General features: G+C 26.9%; 1 protein-coding gene across 1 annotated transcript in view; it reads left to right on the top strand.

The window, feature by feature from the left end:
- The window catches only part of LOC101237421 (voltage-dependent P/Q-type calcium channel subunit alpha-1A), a 171,320-nt gene that overhangs the window by 39,839 nt on the left and 111,433 nt on the right, over positions 1-20,048 (top strand). The window contains exons 5-10 of the mRNA XM_065799704.1: positions 6,635-6,825; positions 11,763-11,872; positions 13,522-13,670; positions 14,957-15,005; positions 15,214-15,386; positions 17,802-17,914. Coding sequence (XP_065655776.1) covers positions 6,635-6,825; positions 11,763-11,872; positions 13,522-13,670; positions 14,957-15,005; positions 15,214-15,386; positions 17,802-17,914 — 785 coding nt within the window. The remainder of the gene's footprint in view (positions 1-6,634; positions 6,826-11,762; positions 11,873-13,521; positions 13,671-14,956; positions 15,006-15,213; positions 15,387-17,801; positions 17,915-20,048) is intronic.

The raw sequence follows: 20,048 nt of genomic DNA on the forward strand, positions 1-20,048 counted from the left end.
TATATATACATATATATTATATTCTGTATATAACATAAGTCATGAAAACCACTTGTGCAATAAATTATGTAGTAGAGAAATGTATAGAATTTTCCAGAACATTGTATAACGCTGTGCGCTGTCAGCCAGGACAGTGACATCAATGGACCTAATTGTTCGGGAAGCTTCTGTAGAGTTCTAAATTTTTCTTCAGCTGTTTTGCAGTCTGCTATAAACTGGTATATAAGCGAGGTGTTCAAAATGGGTAGTTGAGTTTTAAATATCTTAGTTTGGTGTCAACATTATTATTGCCTTATTTTAATTATTGCGCATTCTCTAAAGTCTAAGTATAAAGAGATCCTTGTATTATTTGGTAAGTTACATTTAACTCTTTTACAAATTATAATTGAGCATATAATATTTTATTTGTGTCTGCCTTTTTCATTTTCTCTAATCATTAATTGCTTCTTTTGAAACAAAATATATGAGCAATAACAGTTCAATTGAAAACATAATAACAGTGTCTTTAATTTGTTTCATAATTAACATTGACGTTTAGGCCTTTCCTATTTCGTTGCTGAGTAGAAGACAACATGTCATTCAAGAAGAGCTCTTCTAACACAATGAAGAACAAGGAAACCTGGACAAAGAACTTAGTCCAGTTTCAAGCCCCATCAAGAAGAGGCAACGTGGCAATTTATGAAGCACCCTTAAGTCGCATGCCCCTGAAAAACCGCATCATTGGATGTTTCAAATTTCTTGAATCCACTGCCAAAAAACGGAAAGAGAGGATCTGTTTAATTGCTGTAGAGCTTAAAGACCTATGGAGCAAAACGTTGAACTTCCTGCATGTATCTGATCGAGCCATTTGTGCAAAACTATCAAAACTTCTGAAAGACTACGAGCGCTGCAGAAAAAAACAAAACTTTGATTCATTTAATGAATTGTTTGACATGACCAAAATGAAATGCAAATGGAGAGCAAAGGTCACGTTGGTTATTTGACTGCAAAACCTGCTAATGCCAGTATTATCCACCCATCCAAGCGAAAGAGGGCAATGGAAGCGACTGTGTCCACACTTACCAGCTTGGCGCTACCTGATTCTGAAAGTAGCACGGACTCATCCCAGAACACTACAGACAGTCCTTGGGAAGATGACAATGCAGCATCAATAAGCAAAAGAAAGCATAACCCAACAGGCATTGCAATATGTTTTGTAACATGCCCAAAGCTGTTGTCCCATGGAGCAGCAGTTGTGTGCCACCAGCTTTCTGGTGAGGGCATTGTCAACCCCATGTCAATCAGCAATCCACAAGGCTATCTACACAAGAGCTGCTTAGGTGAAGAAACACTTGGTGAGCATGCTTCATCTGAAGAAGTGGAACATACACTTTGACAGCAAACACATTGAGGACTTTGAATATCAGGCTGTGGTCTTCAAGAATGAATCTAAAGAAATTAAGTTGACTGCACTAAAATTGAAAGATGGGAAAGCTTAAACAATTTCAAAAGGACTCCAGGATGTGGTAGAGGAGTTCAACCTATGGGGATCAGTTGTGATGATTGTTGCCGACACAACAAACGTGAATACCAGCAAGAAGACAGGCGTTGTTGTTTGGCTGCAGCAAATATTAGAAGAGAAAGGTCACCCCAAACCCAAGTTCATCAGTTGCCAGCACCATGTGCTAGACCGCGTTCTTTGCGTTGTCATGGACAATGGATTTGATGAGCAATTATGATAAATTGAAAGCAGCCTTCAGCAACAGAAAACCTGAGATTAAGGAAACAGGCAGCTGGAGAGATAACATAAAGTTTCTCTACTACCTCACTCGTGTCTTCTATCACTTAACTGAGAGGAATGAGATTCCCTTATTTGATTTGTCATTTAGCAATGTTACATCTTTTTACTGTATCTGTTCATGCTTTAAAAACTTTTATTTGTCTAGTTTTTTTTTACTGCACTTCAATCCTTAGGAACTCTCTCCCATCTTTATGTTTTCCTGACTCATACAACCTGCAACTTTTCAAGTCATCTGTCAACCATTTCCTCGCGCTTTAACTCTATTCTTAGTTTTCTAGTAACTCCAAACTTAATAGTGTTAAAAGTGGCTTGCAGACTTGTTGGAATTAGAATTAAAAAAATAGTAAAAAGAATTAAAAAAAAACAAAAAATTAAGGAAACATTAAACTTTTTTATTTTACTAAAAACCACTAAAATGCAACTTATTAGGCTGTTAAATGTTTTTTATTTTTTTTAATAAAAAATAAAAACATTTCTGTTTTTATTTTTTCACTGTTTGCATACATCAACTGATAAATAGGTAGAACTTGCGAGGAATGCTGCTAAATTGACTGAGAGTTTTGGTTTGGGCAGGCAATTTATCAATTGAAAAAAAAATGTTTTTAAACTTTTTCTGAACTTCTAAAGTAATTAAATATATATATGTCACAGAAAAAAAAAAAACTTTAGTTCTATACTGTTTTAACAAAGTATAAAGTATAAATATAAGTGTTGAATAAAGTAGGCAATTCACTTTTATTTAGGGTGGTTACCCTCCTTAAATGAGAAAGCAACCAGGTTGATCTAAAAATGGTTAATGGTCCATGATCAGGTGATCCAGCCATAAACTTGGAAAATTTTTTCATCAAACTTTTAGATGAATAGTTATTTGAGTTAAATCAATGTGTGGTTGAACTTATATCTGAAGTTGAAAGTCTTCTTAGCAAAAATGTAAAGAAGGATAAAGTTATAAGCAAGCTAAATTTCCAAATTAGAAAGTTTAACAACAAATGTACCACTCAATCAACACGACCTTTATATCTGGATATTGCCTCATTTACCAAACTTAGCATCCCCAAAAATCTGGCAATAATAAAAGCAGTATAAGAAAACTCAAAAGTTTGCAAAAATAAGTAAATGAATAAATTCATATTTATTGGCATCTCATCAAACAAAAGTAATCTAGCTGAAAAAAAAAGAAGAAGAAGCTAAGAGAGTGCAAGATATTCTGCATTCACTAAATCCTAATGCCAATGTCAAAATATTTAGTTCAAACCAAAAAAAAAATGTAAAGCCACAACCAACAGTTAGAGTTGAATTTGAAAATAGCAATGCATGCAACCAAGTAATTGCAGCTGCCAAACACCTTTGAAAAGTTACCTATAAAAACATCCATATTTGAAAGAACTAAAGCTGAACAAGCTGAGTTTATCAAGTTATTTAAAGTAAGACAGGAGGCTAATGAAGATCTATGCAAAATAATATTCTTGAACAGCCCTTTAGATTTGTCATTTGCGATGACCAGGTCCACTGAATTGATGTCTCACAGACCCACTTAATGGAAAAAAAAAACACTCATTCATTGATGCCAAAAAAGAAACTGATACTCGAAAACGTCAACAAATACAAAACTTTTAGCAAAAAGTCTATAGTAAACAATTAAAAGTAACATTTTATAAAAACAATATTAATAATAACTCCTCAAAAGATAATCACTTTTTCAAGCTTAAATTTTTTTATACAAATTCTACATTCATAAGCAAAGAAAAATTACTGTACTATCTGATATTACTCCATATCTATGGATATTATATTTATTTCTAAACCATGGTTTAATGAAATATCATCTCCGAATATAAAAAGTTATGATCTTCTCAGACATGACAGAAATGGTCATGGAGAAGCTGCTATTTATTCAAGAACTTGCCTGAACGTAATTAAATTTAGCTTTTTTCAAATTCATTCTTGCCTTACTTTTGAACATTCTGAACAACTATGGTTTTCCCTCCCAATCAGCAGCAATTACAAATTACTTATTGGATGTATATATTGCCCACCAAAAATGCTGGAAAAAACTGTCAACAAAATTAACAATTGTATAACTTTGGCTAAAAAATCAATCAATAGTAATTTTTCGGGACTATAACTCACAGGTTATTTTAAGTGTTCTAACATTGTTTGGAATGGTGACTGTTCAACAAACTTCAAAGGACCAAGCAAACCAATAGAAGCAAGTTTTATTGACACACTCAATAAGTTGTTCTTGTATAAATATATACCCTCACCAACATTCATATTTAAAAAGATAAATGCATAAACACGTTAGATCTTGTTATAACACTCTCTAGACAAAATAAGTAAATTAACTTTTGATCTTCCTCTTGGATGTGAAACACAAAATCATATAATTGCAACACAATCTTAACATTGAATAATCAAATTCCTTAACCCTATTTTTTTTCTCAAAGTTATGTTATAAAAAAGGTAACTATGCAAAACTTAATGAAACTTTTAATAGTTATGATTGAATTGCTATGTTTAAAAATGTTAGTACTAATGATTCCTATAAAAAATGGATAGATATATATCATAAACTATGTGCTAAAGTTATCCCTCCTATATCAAAACCCACAAAAAAAACATCAGTCTTGGATCACAATTGACATTATTAAGTTAAGTATAACAAAAAAACAAACTTGGTACAAAAATAGAAATACAAAGTGGAAAGTTTCATTTCTAGTTAATCTTTATAATACAGTTTGTAATAAAATCAAAAAGTATACTCATTCATCAATTAGTAACTTTTAATAAATGCAATCCAAAAAGACTTTTCAACTATATTAATTTTAAATTCATTATCAAGCCCTATTAATGCAATGATTACTGAATCAGATATTAGCATAAAGAAAGTGGATCTTTTAGAAACTATGGATTATGTAACCCAAAACAAATAAAAAATTTTATTCCTTGACTATGCTAAAATTTTCAGAAAAGTTACAACATAAACCTTTATTATTTAAACTAGAAAAATACAAAATTGTTTGAAATTAGTAAACTTTTTTCTTGAATAAACTCTTTCCTTTCAAATAGTTGACAACGTGTTGTTTTAGGAGAAACAATATTTAATTAGGTTCCTGTCACTAGCAGTGTTCCTTAGGGTTTTGTTTCGGGCCTACATTGTTTATTATTATGTTAATGATTTGTCGGATATGATAAAAATTTTTTTGTAAAATGTGTGCTGATAACACAAAGATACTTGCCATAATTGAAAATAAAAAAGATTGTGAATGACTGCAAATTGATATCAATTGGATTACAGAATGGACAAAAATATGGCAAATGCAACTCAATGAAAGCAAGTGTAAAGCAATACATATTATAAGGAGTTCTAGTTTACCAAAACTTGATTACTATATAAACGACCTTAGCACAGACCAGAGAATTAAGCTTGAAGTAACATCAACTGAACAAGATTTGGGTATAATATTGTCATTTGATCTAAATTCCATGATCAAGAACAAAAGCATTATATAAAGTTAATCAAATGCTTGGAATTCTAAAAAATACATTAATATCTAGAAATGCTACTATATGGAGTAAACTTTATAAGATTTTTGTGTGCTTAAATTTAGTGTATGCAGTGTCAACAGGGTCACCCTATTTAAAATAAGGTATTAAAATTTTCGAGAAAATTCAAAAATGTGCCTCAAAGATGCCACATAATATTCGTAACCTTTATTACTCTAATAGGTGTTCTGCTATTAAATGTTTATCACAAGAAAATAGATGCCAATGGGGAGATCTAATCAAAAAGTACAAACTAGAGAATTTTCAAAATAAAGTAGTCTGGCACAAAAAGCCTATGAAGGTTTCTCCACGAGCTGACCAGCGTTTACAATACCACAGAGAAACGATAAAGAACTGTACTCAACAATATCATTTCTTTAACAATAGAATTGCTTCCATGTGGAACTCACTTCCAGATATTTTTGTCATGCAGCAAAGCACAAATTCTTTTAAAAACAATTTCGATAAATACATTGAACAAAATTATACTTAAAAGTTAAACAAAACTGCAAAATGAAAATGCCATCCCCAAGTTACTATATCTTTCTCATTCTTCAGCATTTGATGTTGTTGCTTGCAACAGATGAAATGCTTTACTCAAAGATAACAATTAAACTGTTGTGTGTGACTAAAGTTACTAATACTAATATAAAAATATATATATATTTTTATATATATATATATATATTTTTTTATATATATATATAATATTTATATATATATATATATATATATATATATATATATATATATATATATATATATATATATATGTATGTATATATATATACATATACATATATATATATATATATACATAATTATATACATATACATATATATGCATATATATATGTATATATACATAAACATTTATGTGCATATATATGTTATATATATATAATATATATATATATATATATATATATATATGTGTGTATATATATATATGTATGTATATATATGTATACATATACATATATATACATATATATATATATATATATATATATATATATATACTATATATATATTATATATATATATACATGTATATGCATATATATATATACATATACATTTATGTATATATATATTTATATACATATATATAATATATATATATATATATATATGTATATATATATGTATATATATGTTATATATATATATATATATATTTATATATATATATGTATATGTATATATATAAATATATATATATATATATATATATATATATATATATATATATATATATATATATATATATATATATATATATATATGTTGAAATATTATCATTAGCTATCTGGAAAGATGGTTGGTTATGTGGTCCAAACAACAGTAGTGGAAGACATTGTCCTGATAATACAGTGTGTATACAGTTTTGGCCAGGTCCAAATGATGGAATTACAAGTTTTGATAATATTTTTTTGGGGTGTATTACAGTGTTTCAGTGCATTACTGGTGAGGGTTGGACAGATATCATGTATGCGGTATGTGTTGTTCAAGTTATTTAAATTTTTTGTCAACTTTATCAAAATTTGTAACTCATATCACGTTGTCTAACTTTAGTAATTTATAATTTAACTGTATAATGAGTATATATCTATATAATTTAAAGAAACTGTATAATGAGTATCTATATAATTTTAGTAGTTTTATAGCTCAAACATCTTCTTCTCTATTCTAATGTACTTCATTTTTCCCTCAGGTAATCACTGCTTGCATAAGACCATTCGATAAATTTATATGCCAAAGTTTTAAAATCATATAACAATACAATTTTAGTAGGAAAAAATGCTGACCACAATGAAAAGAGGCAACCTTGATACAGATGCTAACTTCTAATGGGTTTGATAAATGGTTTTTATAAAAGACTATGGTTAGAAAGAAATGATTTAATAATTTAAAAAAGTTTCCAACATATATGATTTGAAAAGACTTTGTTGAGAATACTAGCATGTCAGACTTTATTGAGAGCATTTGGTATGTCAAGAGCATTAGCCCTTGCTTCACTCACTCGCTTTTCTGGAAACAGATATTGTAAAGGTTTTTGTGGTTTTTATACTGTGCAGCACAACCATCTGAAATATAAAGAATCTTTGAAATATTAGGATGATTTTCTTTTAAATAATTAACTATTTGTGTCTGAACTTCATACACAAAACTGCCTTTTCTTGTTGCCTTAGGTATCTTGCTTAAAATTTTGGAATGTAGGAATGAGCTATTAATTTGTTTATTGTCTCTGATAACATCAATGTGTATTCACTAATTGTTGCTTTTTGAAAGATTAGTTTTGTTCTGTCTGTTTTCCTTTCAATTCAAAAAGTTTTAAATTATACTGTGTAAAATACTGTTAAAATCATTTTTTTAGATGGATGAATGTTTTTAATCCATACACTTGCAAGTCAAAAATGGTGTAGACATATGTACTTTCGTAAAACATTTTAAGAAAGATCATTAAATACAAAAACTGAATCGAAGAAATATGAAACAAAAATTTTTTTTGAAAAGAGTATCTTCAAAGTAATCTTTACTTAATCAAAAATGCAAAAAAAAAAAAAATTTTTTTTAGAGAAAAGTGGGGCATCTTCCCGAGTGCCCCAGCTCTCTGGTCATCTGCTCTGAAAACATTTTTAACACACATTCATCGAGACTAAACAAATGCTGGAATTTTCAAATGCTGGAGTTCCAGTTTGTCTGGAAGGTAGTGAAAAATTTATAACAAGATTTCACTACAAAAAAGTGGGGACCATGCCTTTTTATCTATATATAATGGAATCCATACTTGCAATATCTTTATATTTTTGAAAGATCAATGAATATAAAATAGCGTGTAATATATATTTTTTTTGATATCATCAAGGCGACACATGTTTTTTAAGCATTAAAAACAGGTATATAAAAAATTGCCTAAATTTATTTAAATTGATAATTTATAGATACTTAATAATAATTTTTTACCTTTCTGATCATTTCATTGGATTTGCCACTCCTGAAAATAACCAGGTACAAATATTTAAGTAAAAAAATTAAATATTTTTAAAGTTATGTGACTTCTCTAAATAATCTCTAAATAAACGCTTCAATTTTGAAGGGATAAAAGAGGCCTGGCCAAATCTGTTTTTTAAAATGGTCATATTTCACAATGTTCTTGGAGCCAGAGGCTAAAATTTTTAAAGAATTCTTGTTTTACTAAGTACTCTCAATTGTGTAAATATCAGAAAAATCTGAGGTATAGGGTGAAATTTTTAAAAATTTGTGTCATTTGACATGGAATTACCCAAAGGCCTTGGAATAAAAAAAAGAATGATTGGGCAATAGTTATAGCAATCCAAGTAATTTATTAAGTATAAATTAAGTTTTTAAAAATTAGAGCTGCAGATACCATTTTCAAACATTTGAAGAGAACATTGAAGAGAAAATTTCAAGAAAGAAATAACTTTAGCAGGTTTTTGTTTTGTGATTTGAGTGCCTTTTAACCTGTTTCATTAGGATGATAGGAAGAGTGTGGTTATTAGATTCAAGCATTGAACTCAAGAGAAAAAAACTCTTACCAAATATTACTGTCTTATCTTTGAAAGTAATAAGATCAGATCCATGTATAAAAGATAGATTGCCAGACTTGTCATTGTTTTTCAAAAATCAAAAATTCTCAGGTATAAGAGGTTTAGTAATCTGAGAACAAGTTTCAGGATAAGATTATGGATTAACATTAATCAGTCTAAAAACGGATTAACATTTTTTTTTTGGGATGACAGGAGGAGTGTGGCCTTTTTTGATTTGATTAAAGAGATAAGTAAAAAATATTTCATATTGCATTTGATTTGTAAAAAATAATTTTTATTACATTATTTTTTACTACTTTTTCATAAGTCATCCTTGCATAAAAATTCTGAATATCTATTTTGTATCCCAAATTTAGAGGATAAAAAACAATTTTTAGTAGAATAACCTTAACATCAGCTGCATCAACATCATGTATTAAGATAGAGCATGTATTAATGATAGATTAGATCAGTTTCAGTTTTATCTCTCCATCATTGAAGAATGTCTTTTCTGAACTGAACAGTAATTTACCAGCAAGTGCAGCCTGCAAATGTTTATTAAGTGTAGCACTGCTAGTGCTTATACCAAACGGCACTAGAATGACAAATGAACATTTTAAACAGCAGCTGTTGTTGTGCATCAATGGAAAACTGTTGTATACCTGCCAGTCTGTTGCAAAAAACATGCTTACATCAATGGATTGAATATGTGATAAGTATTACTCCAAAATGATTTAAAAACCTATTTTTTGTATATAATGTTGAATGTATTGCAATGTGCATAAATACTTTTTTGTTTGTAATTAAAAAATACTTTCAACATATTTTACTCTTTTACTTTTTACTTAAGTATTTTGGTTTAATTTTTACTTTTGCTTTGATACTTTTAGATTCAGTACTTTTACTTTTTACTTTAATATTTTTATAATGTAACAACCCCAACTCTGATAAGATCAGACCCATGTATGAGAGATAAAATGCTAGACTTACCTTCATTAATGACATGGGTAAAGATTTCCCTAAAGTGTCCTAATATCATAAAACTCATTCGAATTATTCAATCATTTTTGCATCTCTTTCTTGAATAATAGATGTTTACTCTTATAGCAATTGTTTTTGAAAAAAAAGATGAAAGAAATGATTAAAATTAGAAATAGTATCTGCAAAAGAAAAAGAAAACCAATCAGGTTAGAGTGAGGCTTGACATAAAACCAATCAGAATTTATGAAAAAACCAGGTTAGAGTTAGGCTTGACATAAAACCAATCAGAATTTATGTCTTTATGCCTGCCTGAATTCAGAAGATTATGTAGGAGCAGCAACTTTTAGTTGAGAGACAAAATACATTAGCTTAAGGAACATTGCAAAAGAAATCACAAAAAAATTGATTAAAAGATGGAAGAGTACAAAAATTTAGAGCCTTAGTGCAAGAAGTGTGAGTAGAGCCAAACCATTCAGTGTGATGTGCAATTAAGTTACGAATGACAACAATATTAGCAGATAGATAAAATTAAAAGACTTTGTCAATATGATCAAAATAAGACCAAATTGACCAAGTCTCAAAAGAGTTTTGAGAAAAAAAAGACCAATAAAGAATAAAAAGAAATCTTATAGAATAATGGTGTGCTAAACAAATTCATATGAAATTACAATCAGAGGATTTAAACCTGGTTTTACAACAAATAAGTGAGTTGATATGTAAATATTTGAACATCTTGTGATAATTTGAAAATTTGCAAATCAAAAGATAAAAACATTAACTGAGATTCAAAGATGAAACATTTAAATTCAGTCAAACTTTATTTAGTCTTTCATAAGTATCATAGAAGGTCAGATAAATTTTGTAAGAGGTAACACTTTACAGGTGAATAGTTACTTTCATAAAGTGACTATTTGTAAAAGATAGATTAAAATAATTTGGGGGTAATGTTTTTTTTGTGTCATATATTAAAGGTAATGTAAGTAATAAATTGTTAGAGAACTTGACTCAATCATAAATAGTGGATAACAATAAACTATGTAATTGTCTCATTCCTGCTAATCAAGCCAAAATCTTATGACTAAATGCTATGAAAATGTTTCCATTTTCAGCCCTATATTGTATTATTATTTTTAGCCCTTCATTATATTAATTATATTAGTGCCTTGATGGTATTTGATGTTGTTACATTTTACTAGGTTATTTAGTTTGCATAATAGCAAATAGTAACATAATGTTTAAGGTTCGTATTGTGTTTGAGTTATTTTGCAATTTGTTTTCACTTGTGCACTTTTTTTCAATTCACACAAAAAAAAGAATATAGGTGTAATGACATATATGGTATGTTAGAGACTTGCATAAAAATTAAATAAAAAAAACCACTCAAAACAAAATATAGTTTTGACATCTGTGAGCTGTTAATTTATTAATTTGAGTTTCAGTTTACAGTAAAAAAAACAGTTTGCCGTTAACAGTTTGCTGTTAACAAAATCTTCATCTACACCACATAAATTGAATTTGTATTTCTAAATGACATTCTTTCTATATCAATCTAAAAAACCAAAAAAATGGAATGAATAAACTGATTATTTTTTGATAAAAAACAACTTTAAAACTAAAAAATCACTAATTTATAAGTTTGCTATATACTTACATAAAGTTTAAATGCTACATTCCTTAAAATATTATTATCCAAAGCTAAAAATGAGATTATTAGACATTAGTGTTAGGTCTTACATTGTGCACAAATCTTTATATTTGCAGTGATAAATAAGATTTTTGTTTTGAAACCTTGCTGATGAGATAAGATGAATTTCTTATCTCTAAATAATAGTTTAAGAAAATAAAAATTAAAATATAAAAAAAAATAATTCTACTTGTGTCTTCACTTTTTTTTTTTTTAGATATTTCAAGTGTTTGATGAAAAACGACTTTTTATGTGGTTGTACTTTTATTCATTAAATATACTTGGATCACATTTCATGTTAAATTTGGTATGTGGTGTTCTCAGTGGGTAGGTATAAAATAAACATTGTTTTATTTTGCGCAGCTGTGGCACTGTAGTCAGGTGTTTTGTGATAAGATTTTAAAGGCTTCTGGGAGCACCTTAATAACCATTAAAAAGAAATGTTAACACTGTTATTTTTTAACTACACTACGATTTTTTAACTATTTTTTCACATTTTTAATTTTCCAGGGTAATTGCTAACTGTTTCTATATTGTACTTCACCTTGGGTTTAATTTTACTGTAATAACAGTATTACTTGATTTTACTTTTAATGATTTTATTGTGATGATGTTACTTTGATATTTTAAGAGAAATAGTTAAAGAGAGAGCTCAATCCAAAAATTACCATGCTAAAAATAATGGTACTTTTTATCATACTTTTTTAAACAGGGTCAAAACACAGCATCAAAGATGTCAATTCAAAATGAAATAACTTGATAATGGAGTCTTAAAGACAAAATAATAAAATGCATTGACCCTAGATTGTATAAAGTAAAATTAAATGAAAGTTCGTCAAAATTAGATTTAACTGAGAAAGTTTTACAATGTGTGTGTGACTCAGGATAAAATGGCAGTGATGCGCAGGAGACCTACTAATTTTCCTATTGGAGAATACACAAGCTACAGAACAATTCCATTCAAATTCGATAATGAGATCAAAATAATAGCAGAGGAAACAATTTACTAAAAGAGAAAATCTAAAAAATAATATTATGAGTATTAGGTCAAAAAATAATGAGTCACTCAATCATGAGGATTAATGAATTGTTACTTAATTATAAATATTTATAAATTATTATGATTTCTCAACAAATTCTTATATTTTTTTTATTTAGAACATGTGTTGTACTTATATGCATAAGTATACATGAAATTATACAACTGTATAACTAATTTATTGATATTTAATGAAGATTACGCTAAATACATACATACATACATACCATACATACATACATACATACATACATACATACATACATACATACATACATACATACATACATACATACATACATACATACATACATACATACATACATACATACATACATACATACATACATACATACATACATACATACATACATACATACATACATACATACATACATTCATGCATTCATACATTCATACATACATGCATGACTTAAAGAATGTTTTTCAATTTTTATATATTTTTTTAATATTTTTGCAGTAAGATAGAAGTAATTGTCTTTTTTTTCATTAAATATGTTTAATATGTTTAGAACATATTGTGCATTTGTGAAATGTAGACTGTTTGTGTTGTAGTGTTGCTGTATGTGTTACAAACACATTATGTGTGTGTATAACACATGGAATGTAGTATGTAAGACATTGTGTGTTTGTATCATATGGTACACTAAACAAAATGTTTAGTAAATGTTGATTTCAGCTGTTTGTTGTTACAATTAAGTGTGTTGTTACTATTGAACTATGTGTTAATGTGTAGTGCATTTGCTACACTTAGTGTGTATTTAATACATTGAGCATTTGTATATTTTGTGTTGCAAACACACAATGTGTTACAAACAATTGTTTTTGTATTTTATAACACATATAACACAAAGTATGTTTGCATTGTGTGTATGGCAAATTAAATTTTTTTAATAATTATATTTGTTATTATTAGACAGTTCAGTAAAGAAAAAGAGCGTGCTGCCAATTGTGAGGAGTTCTTAAGAATACGAGCTGAAAAAGCTCTTGAAAGAGCAGCTGAAAAATATGCAGGTTGGATTGATGAAGGTGAATATGTTACCGCAAAAGCATTGGAAGAAAATTGTAAGTAGATAAAAAAAAAATTTTTATTATTCATTTATTATTACAATAAGAAATGATAATTTATTGTAAAAAGAAGCCAATGAAAGGTTCAGTAGTTTTTATAAAATAATACAACATACTTATACACAATATTTAGCTCAAAAAAAAAGAAGTAAAACAGAATAAAGATAAAAGTATGAAATTATTGTTACACAGATTTTATTTTAAGTAGTTTATTTATACTAACAATAATATTAATTTTACAAATAATCTTTTATATCAAAGATGTAAACATCTTCAATTAAACCAATCCTCAAAATTAGGAAAATTGAGTTTAGCAATTATTTGCCAACCTCAATTTTTTAGAGATCGGCAAAAAAAAATTTGATACAAAGGTCTCACCATAAAATATCAAAACTTACAATTTTAGGTTGGCAGTTAGGCCATTCAAATTTTTTTCATTTGAAACTCTTCAGATTAATGAGGCAATAAAGCTACACATCGATGAGGCGATAAATTACTAAGATTAATATGTTATTAAAATTTGTTGTTACATAAATATATATAAATATATATATATATATATATATATATATATATATATATATATATATATATATATATATATATTTATATATATATATATTTATATATATATATATATATTTATATATATATATATATATATTTATATATATATATATATATATATTTATATATATATATTTATATATATATATATTTATATATATATATATTATATATATATATATATATATATATATATATATATATATATATATATATATATATATATATAAATATATATATATATATATATATATATATATATATATATATATATATATATATATATATATATATATATATATATATATATATATATATATATATATATATATGTAAATTATGTTAGTGTATTTTACAAATAGAGTGCTCAATGTTCTTATAGAACAGAGCAATAATAAATTAGTAAAAAACACAAAATGTTAAATTTATTTTTGCTTATTGCAAAATTTATTTTTTGCTCAAGTCAGAAAAAAAGTTTCATCACAACAATGCGTGCATAGAAAATAAGTTTAATGCGCATTCGAGTTTAGAAGAGAGTTTTTCCCACAAAGGGATGACAGAAATTTTTTTTCTGTTTAGTTGTTTTTATTTACAAATATTTTTTTTGGATTTTTAAAGTAATAAAATTAAAATTCCAATGTTTAATCTAAAATATTTAAATGTCCTGTCTATTAATCAAACTAAATAAAGAAAATTAAAGTTTTTTTTTTTTATAGTCAAAAAACAAGAACAGTTAGATGATTGTGGTGAAGTTATTGAACCTCCGTAAGTTTTTTTTTCTTTGTGCTTTCGAAATTTTCATTAAATTGTAAAAACAGCAACAACAAAAATATCAACAACAGATTAATAATACTGGTAGTATGATATTGAAAGATATGTTTACCTGAGGTAAGGTAACATAATAAATAGTAAAGGATTTGTTTACCTGAAGGTAACAGAATAAATATACTTAGAATTAGTTGTTTTTTTTTAGACCCAAGGGTTTAAAACTATTTCTTGCTCGAAACAATGTTGTTCGAGCAAAGTTGAAGATATTTATGTTATCTAACTTTGTGTACTGGCTTGTACTTGTGTTGGTGTTTTTAAATAGTGTGTCTGCTATGATGCAATACTATAAAGAAAAAAAGTGGATCACAGATCTTATTAGTGAGTTTTAAAATTTACTTTTTTAAAGTATTTTTTGTTTTGCTCAATGAAGTTAACTTTATTGGGCAAAAAAATTTGTGTTAAAAATAAATAAACATTTTATTCGAAACTATATGTTAATCAAATCAAATCGAAAAATTTTTATTTGAAATTATATTTTACTAAATTTTAAAAAAATAGACTGTACTATATTATTCAAAGGTGTGTTTTATGCAGAACTATTTTTAGGTTTTTTGAGATAAATGATTTAGTTTTACTCTCATTCAAGAGTATTAAAGATATTTAAAGTGACAAAAAACTGGTTATTTTTTAGAAATATTCATAAGCAATCTTGTTTTATGTATTATGAATTTGAATGGGATGTGCCCTAAAAAATGTAGATAGGACAATAACTATTTAATTAAAAACAGTAAGAGTACTTCTTAGGTAAATGACTTTAGTAAAGTACCATTTAGACTTGTATTTTTAAATCTCATTATAGTAGACTAACTAAAATTAGCATTTAACTACCTGTTAATTTAAGTTAAGCTAAAAAGATACTTGACTAAGTTTTGCAAAATAAAAAAATAGTTAACTCGTTTTATTTTTACTTTTTAATTTTTATTTGAACTTTTATTGAGAAAATCTTTTGAAATCGCTTAGAAATTAAAACTTAGTAAATATTTACCATTTAGAAGTTAAAAGTATCATTTTTTTTATTTTAACCACCATTTTTAATGTTAATTATTTTCTCTAATAAAAACTTGACAAGTCAGAGAGAGAGAGGTTTCGAGTTTGATCTCCACCACATCCCTGGTTGTACCTTTTTTTGGTTAAAGAATGTTTTTGCTTTTGGTTTACCCTTTCAGCTTTTAGAAAAAGCCAAGTTTTTGATAACTTAGCAAAAAATTTTATCTTTTTTTTCCAATGTAGAAGAGTAGCGCAGGACAGTCAATCAAAAATCTTATCAATAACAACAATTAGGTTTATTTTTTTGTTTGTTTAAGTGACAAGTTCATTGCTTTTCTTGTAAATAAACAAAAAAAAAATTCATAGCAAAGTTCATGTTAGTGAAAATTAAAAATAAATGTAACATAATTTTAGGAAAGTTTTTTTTTTTTGAATTTAAGCATTGTTTTACTTTGAAGAACAAAGTTTGTTTCTATGACAACAATAGTTGTAAATTTGGTATTTTTTACAAAAATCATCTCTTATTATAAGAATGTCTCAGAAAAAAAAGTTAGTATATTTTTGATATTTTTTTCACGGTCTGGTAAACAAAGGAATATAAGAGGACCTGCGTTAGTTAAGGCAATTATTGATTGAATTAATGAGCCGGAAAGTTATTTAAAGATTTCAGCTGTTTAGTCAACCCCAAATTTAACAGAGTAAAATGTTTTGAGATAAATGAATTTTAATTTAACCTTAAAGAATCTAATTCTGTCATCATTGAATAAGTTTAGTTGAAATTTGTTTTTGGTTATGAAAAAACAAACAAACAAAAGCAACAACTTAAAAAGAAACCAAAACATCAAGGATAAATTAGACAGTTTGTGATTGAATTAAACTTTATTTTCTTTTAACTAATTGTTTGCTTGCATTTAAGATAATAATAAAGAAGATTTATCTATTAAACTTCCATTAGTGTGATGTGCCAAACATTGGTGTGATGTGCCAAAGATTTTTTTAGCAAAATAATAAATTAAATTGAATTTCGAATTTCAAAATAGTAATAAATATTGAGTTGGCTGAAATGTAATAAGCACTTTTTCTAAAAAGTTTTTAGAAAGTTTGTACAGCACTTTTTCTAAAATTTATGAGTTTTGGTCTAGCTGTTCAGCAGCCAAAGCATACACAATACAAGGATTTTGTGTCTGTGATGACAGAAAAATGTTGGTTTCAAGGCATTTATAATGGAAAATTAACTTTACAAAATTGAACCGGATCCATCAGACCAACAGAGTTGGATTTTAAACATTTAAAGCAGCAAATCAAATTTTTCTCGAGATTAACTACCTTCTGCTTAACTAGCACTAAAACAAAGCAAAATAATTAAGATTTTTCTCAAAAAGGACATGAATGATTTGTTAATTGGAGAGATTTCACTGGCTAATTTGTTCCCAATGTTTATAAAAATATTATAAAGTTTCTCAGCAATATGTTAGGGTTTAAAAGTTTCCAATAGAGTAAAAATATAAAGTAAGTAGCATTTTTAACTGTAATGGGCCCCTCATAATGGGCCCCTGTGGAGCTTTGGAGAGGAAAGTTTGAAAATAATAATAACAATAATAATAAAAGCTTATTATCAAAAATAGTGAATTGTAAAATATTGATATTTATATCAGAATTTAAATACTCGAAATTTATATCAGGATTTTTCCTGAAATAAAAATCGAGGACAAAACACAAGTAATAATATAATTATTTCTTTTGCAGATATCACTGACAATTTTTTTTTGGGCTTTTTCTTTGTGGAAATGTGTTTGAAATTCTATGCTTTGGGTCCCAAGATGTATTTTCAATCCAAATTTAATACATTTGATTGCGTGGTATGAGTATCTTTTTTTATATGAGTTTAATTTATTTTAGTATATTTCTTAATATGAAACTTTATTTTATTATCATCCTTTCATATTCCATCTTGCTTTTGCTCATTGACATGCATCCATTTGTATCATATGTCACATTTTAATCATTCTGACATCAAGAACAATTTTTTTAATCTAGCAAACATTCATAAACCTAGAAAAACCCATAAAATTTGATTATAGATTATACTTAAATAACTGCACCTAGCTATCATACATGCACATACACCTAGCAAATATTTTTGCATGGCACTGATATATTGATGTCAATTTTTTTCCACATTTGGAAAAAAAAAAAAAAGTAAAAAAAAAGGTTTCAAAAAGTAAGTAACAAAGTTTTTTTCATGCGGCTTTTTACTAAACTTCTATATTTACTATCTGTTCTTAGTATCATGACTCTCATGTCTACCTGACCAGACAGCTCCGTTGGTCACCCTCAAATTTGTTGCAATCATTGTATCACAGAAGTGATAAATTTTTTTTTTTTTTGTGACTAGTGAGCCATGACTTCTTCCAATGTATACCACAATGACAAAATGTACCTTAGACTATCCTGCTGGATGTGGTTACTAAAATCTCACATGTATTTTTTTTTAACTCAAATTATAGAAAAATTTAGTCATTATTTATTGAAAAATTTATATTTTTAAAAGTATTAAATATCAATTTGTTGTGGTCACTTAACTTGTGTGTTGTGGTCACTTAACTCCTTGTGTGAATCACTATAATATAGCTCAATTGATTAAAAATCAAGACTGACAATTTTAAAATGAAAGTGTAATTAATTAGATAATGTTAAAAATAAAATATACAAAGTTTTTTATAGAAGCCAACTAATAATAAATGGTAACTCAACTAAAACCTCTAAACAAATTTTTTTTAAATTTAAACAAATTAAATAAAGAAGTTTTATCACACAAATAAATACATATATTCATAATTGTTTTAATTTGGCTTTAATTTTGAAACAAATTAACCCATATAATATAAAATAAAGCAAAATAATAAAAAATAGTGCAAAATAGTGCATCTAGAAATAATATTTTTATTGACTGTTATTATACAAATAATTTATGTGATACAAAAAATGATTTATGTGATACAAAAAATTATAATTGAATTTAAAGAGAAAAACATTTATATTTTTGTTACTAAATAACTACTTCTTATTAAAGAAAATTTGTTTTATGTATATAGATATTAATACTATCATCATCATCATCATCATCATCATCATCATCATCATCATCATCATCATCATCATCATCATCATCATCATCATCATCATCATCATCATCATCATCATCATCATCATCATCATCATCATCATCATCATCATCATCATCATCATCATAATCATCATCATCATCATCATCATCGTCATCATCATCATCATCATCATCATCATCATTTAAAAAATTTTTTTAAGCGTGGAAGCTAATGTGTTGTTTAATTGTAATGGAAGTTATGATTGTTATAGGATTAAAATGAGTGAACAAATATTGAATTGAACAAAAGTTTTTAAAGTTTTTCTTCAAAATCCTTCATTGTCACAAATTGACATTTCAAAATTGAGCAGTGTTTCTCAATCCTCACTTTGATTTATTTTATGGCAATATAAACAGAATCAATCTATTAAAAGTGAAGTTTGAAGTGGAAAAAACTAAGGATTTAAAGATAAGTATAAAGCAAAATCTATCATTTGCAAAAAATAAAACCATGTCTGTTGCAAAGAGATCTTACAATAACATATAAATCAGCCAAGCTTTGATAAAAAAAATACTTACATCTCAAGAATATAAAGATCATAAAAAGAAAGCTCCAAAGCAATCCATTGATGGAGAAATTACAACATTTTGTTGTTCAATAAAGCTATATAAACGTTTAAACCAAGAAAACTTATGCTTAATTGATTATGATAAAACCTATTGCAAAAAGGATTTTTTTCCCAATTGTCAGCCCAGTAATATTTTTATCAGTTGAAAAAACGTTCAAACTGAGAAATTTGCTCTAAAGTACCTCATACGGCAAACAATCTGTTTCTGTCCTAAACAGTGAGTTGTGAATTGAAAAGCAAGAACTTAACTTTAGTTAA

Source organism: Hydra vulgaris, chromosome 06, assembly GCF_038396675.1.
Source record: "Hydra vulgaris chromosome 06, alternate assembly HydraT2T_AEP".
Classification (NCBI taxonomy): domain Eukaryota; kingdom Metazoa; phylum Cnidaria; class Hydrozoa; order Anthoathecata; family Hydridae; genus Hydra; species Hydra vulgaris.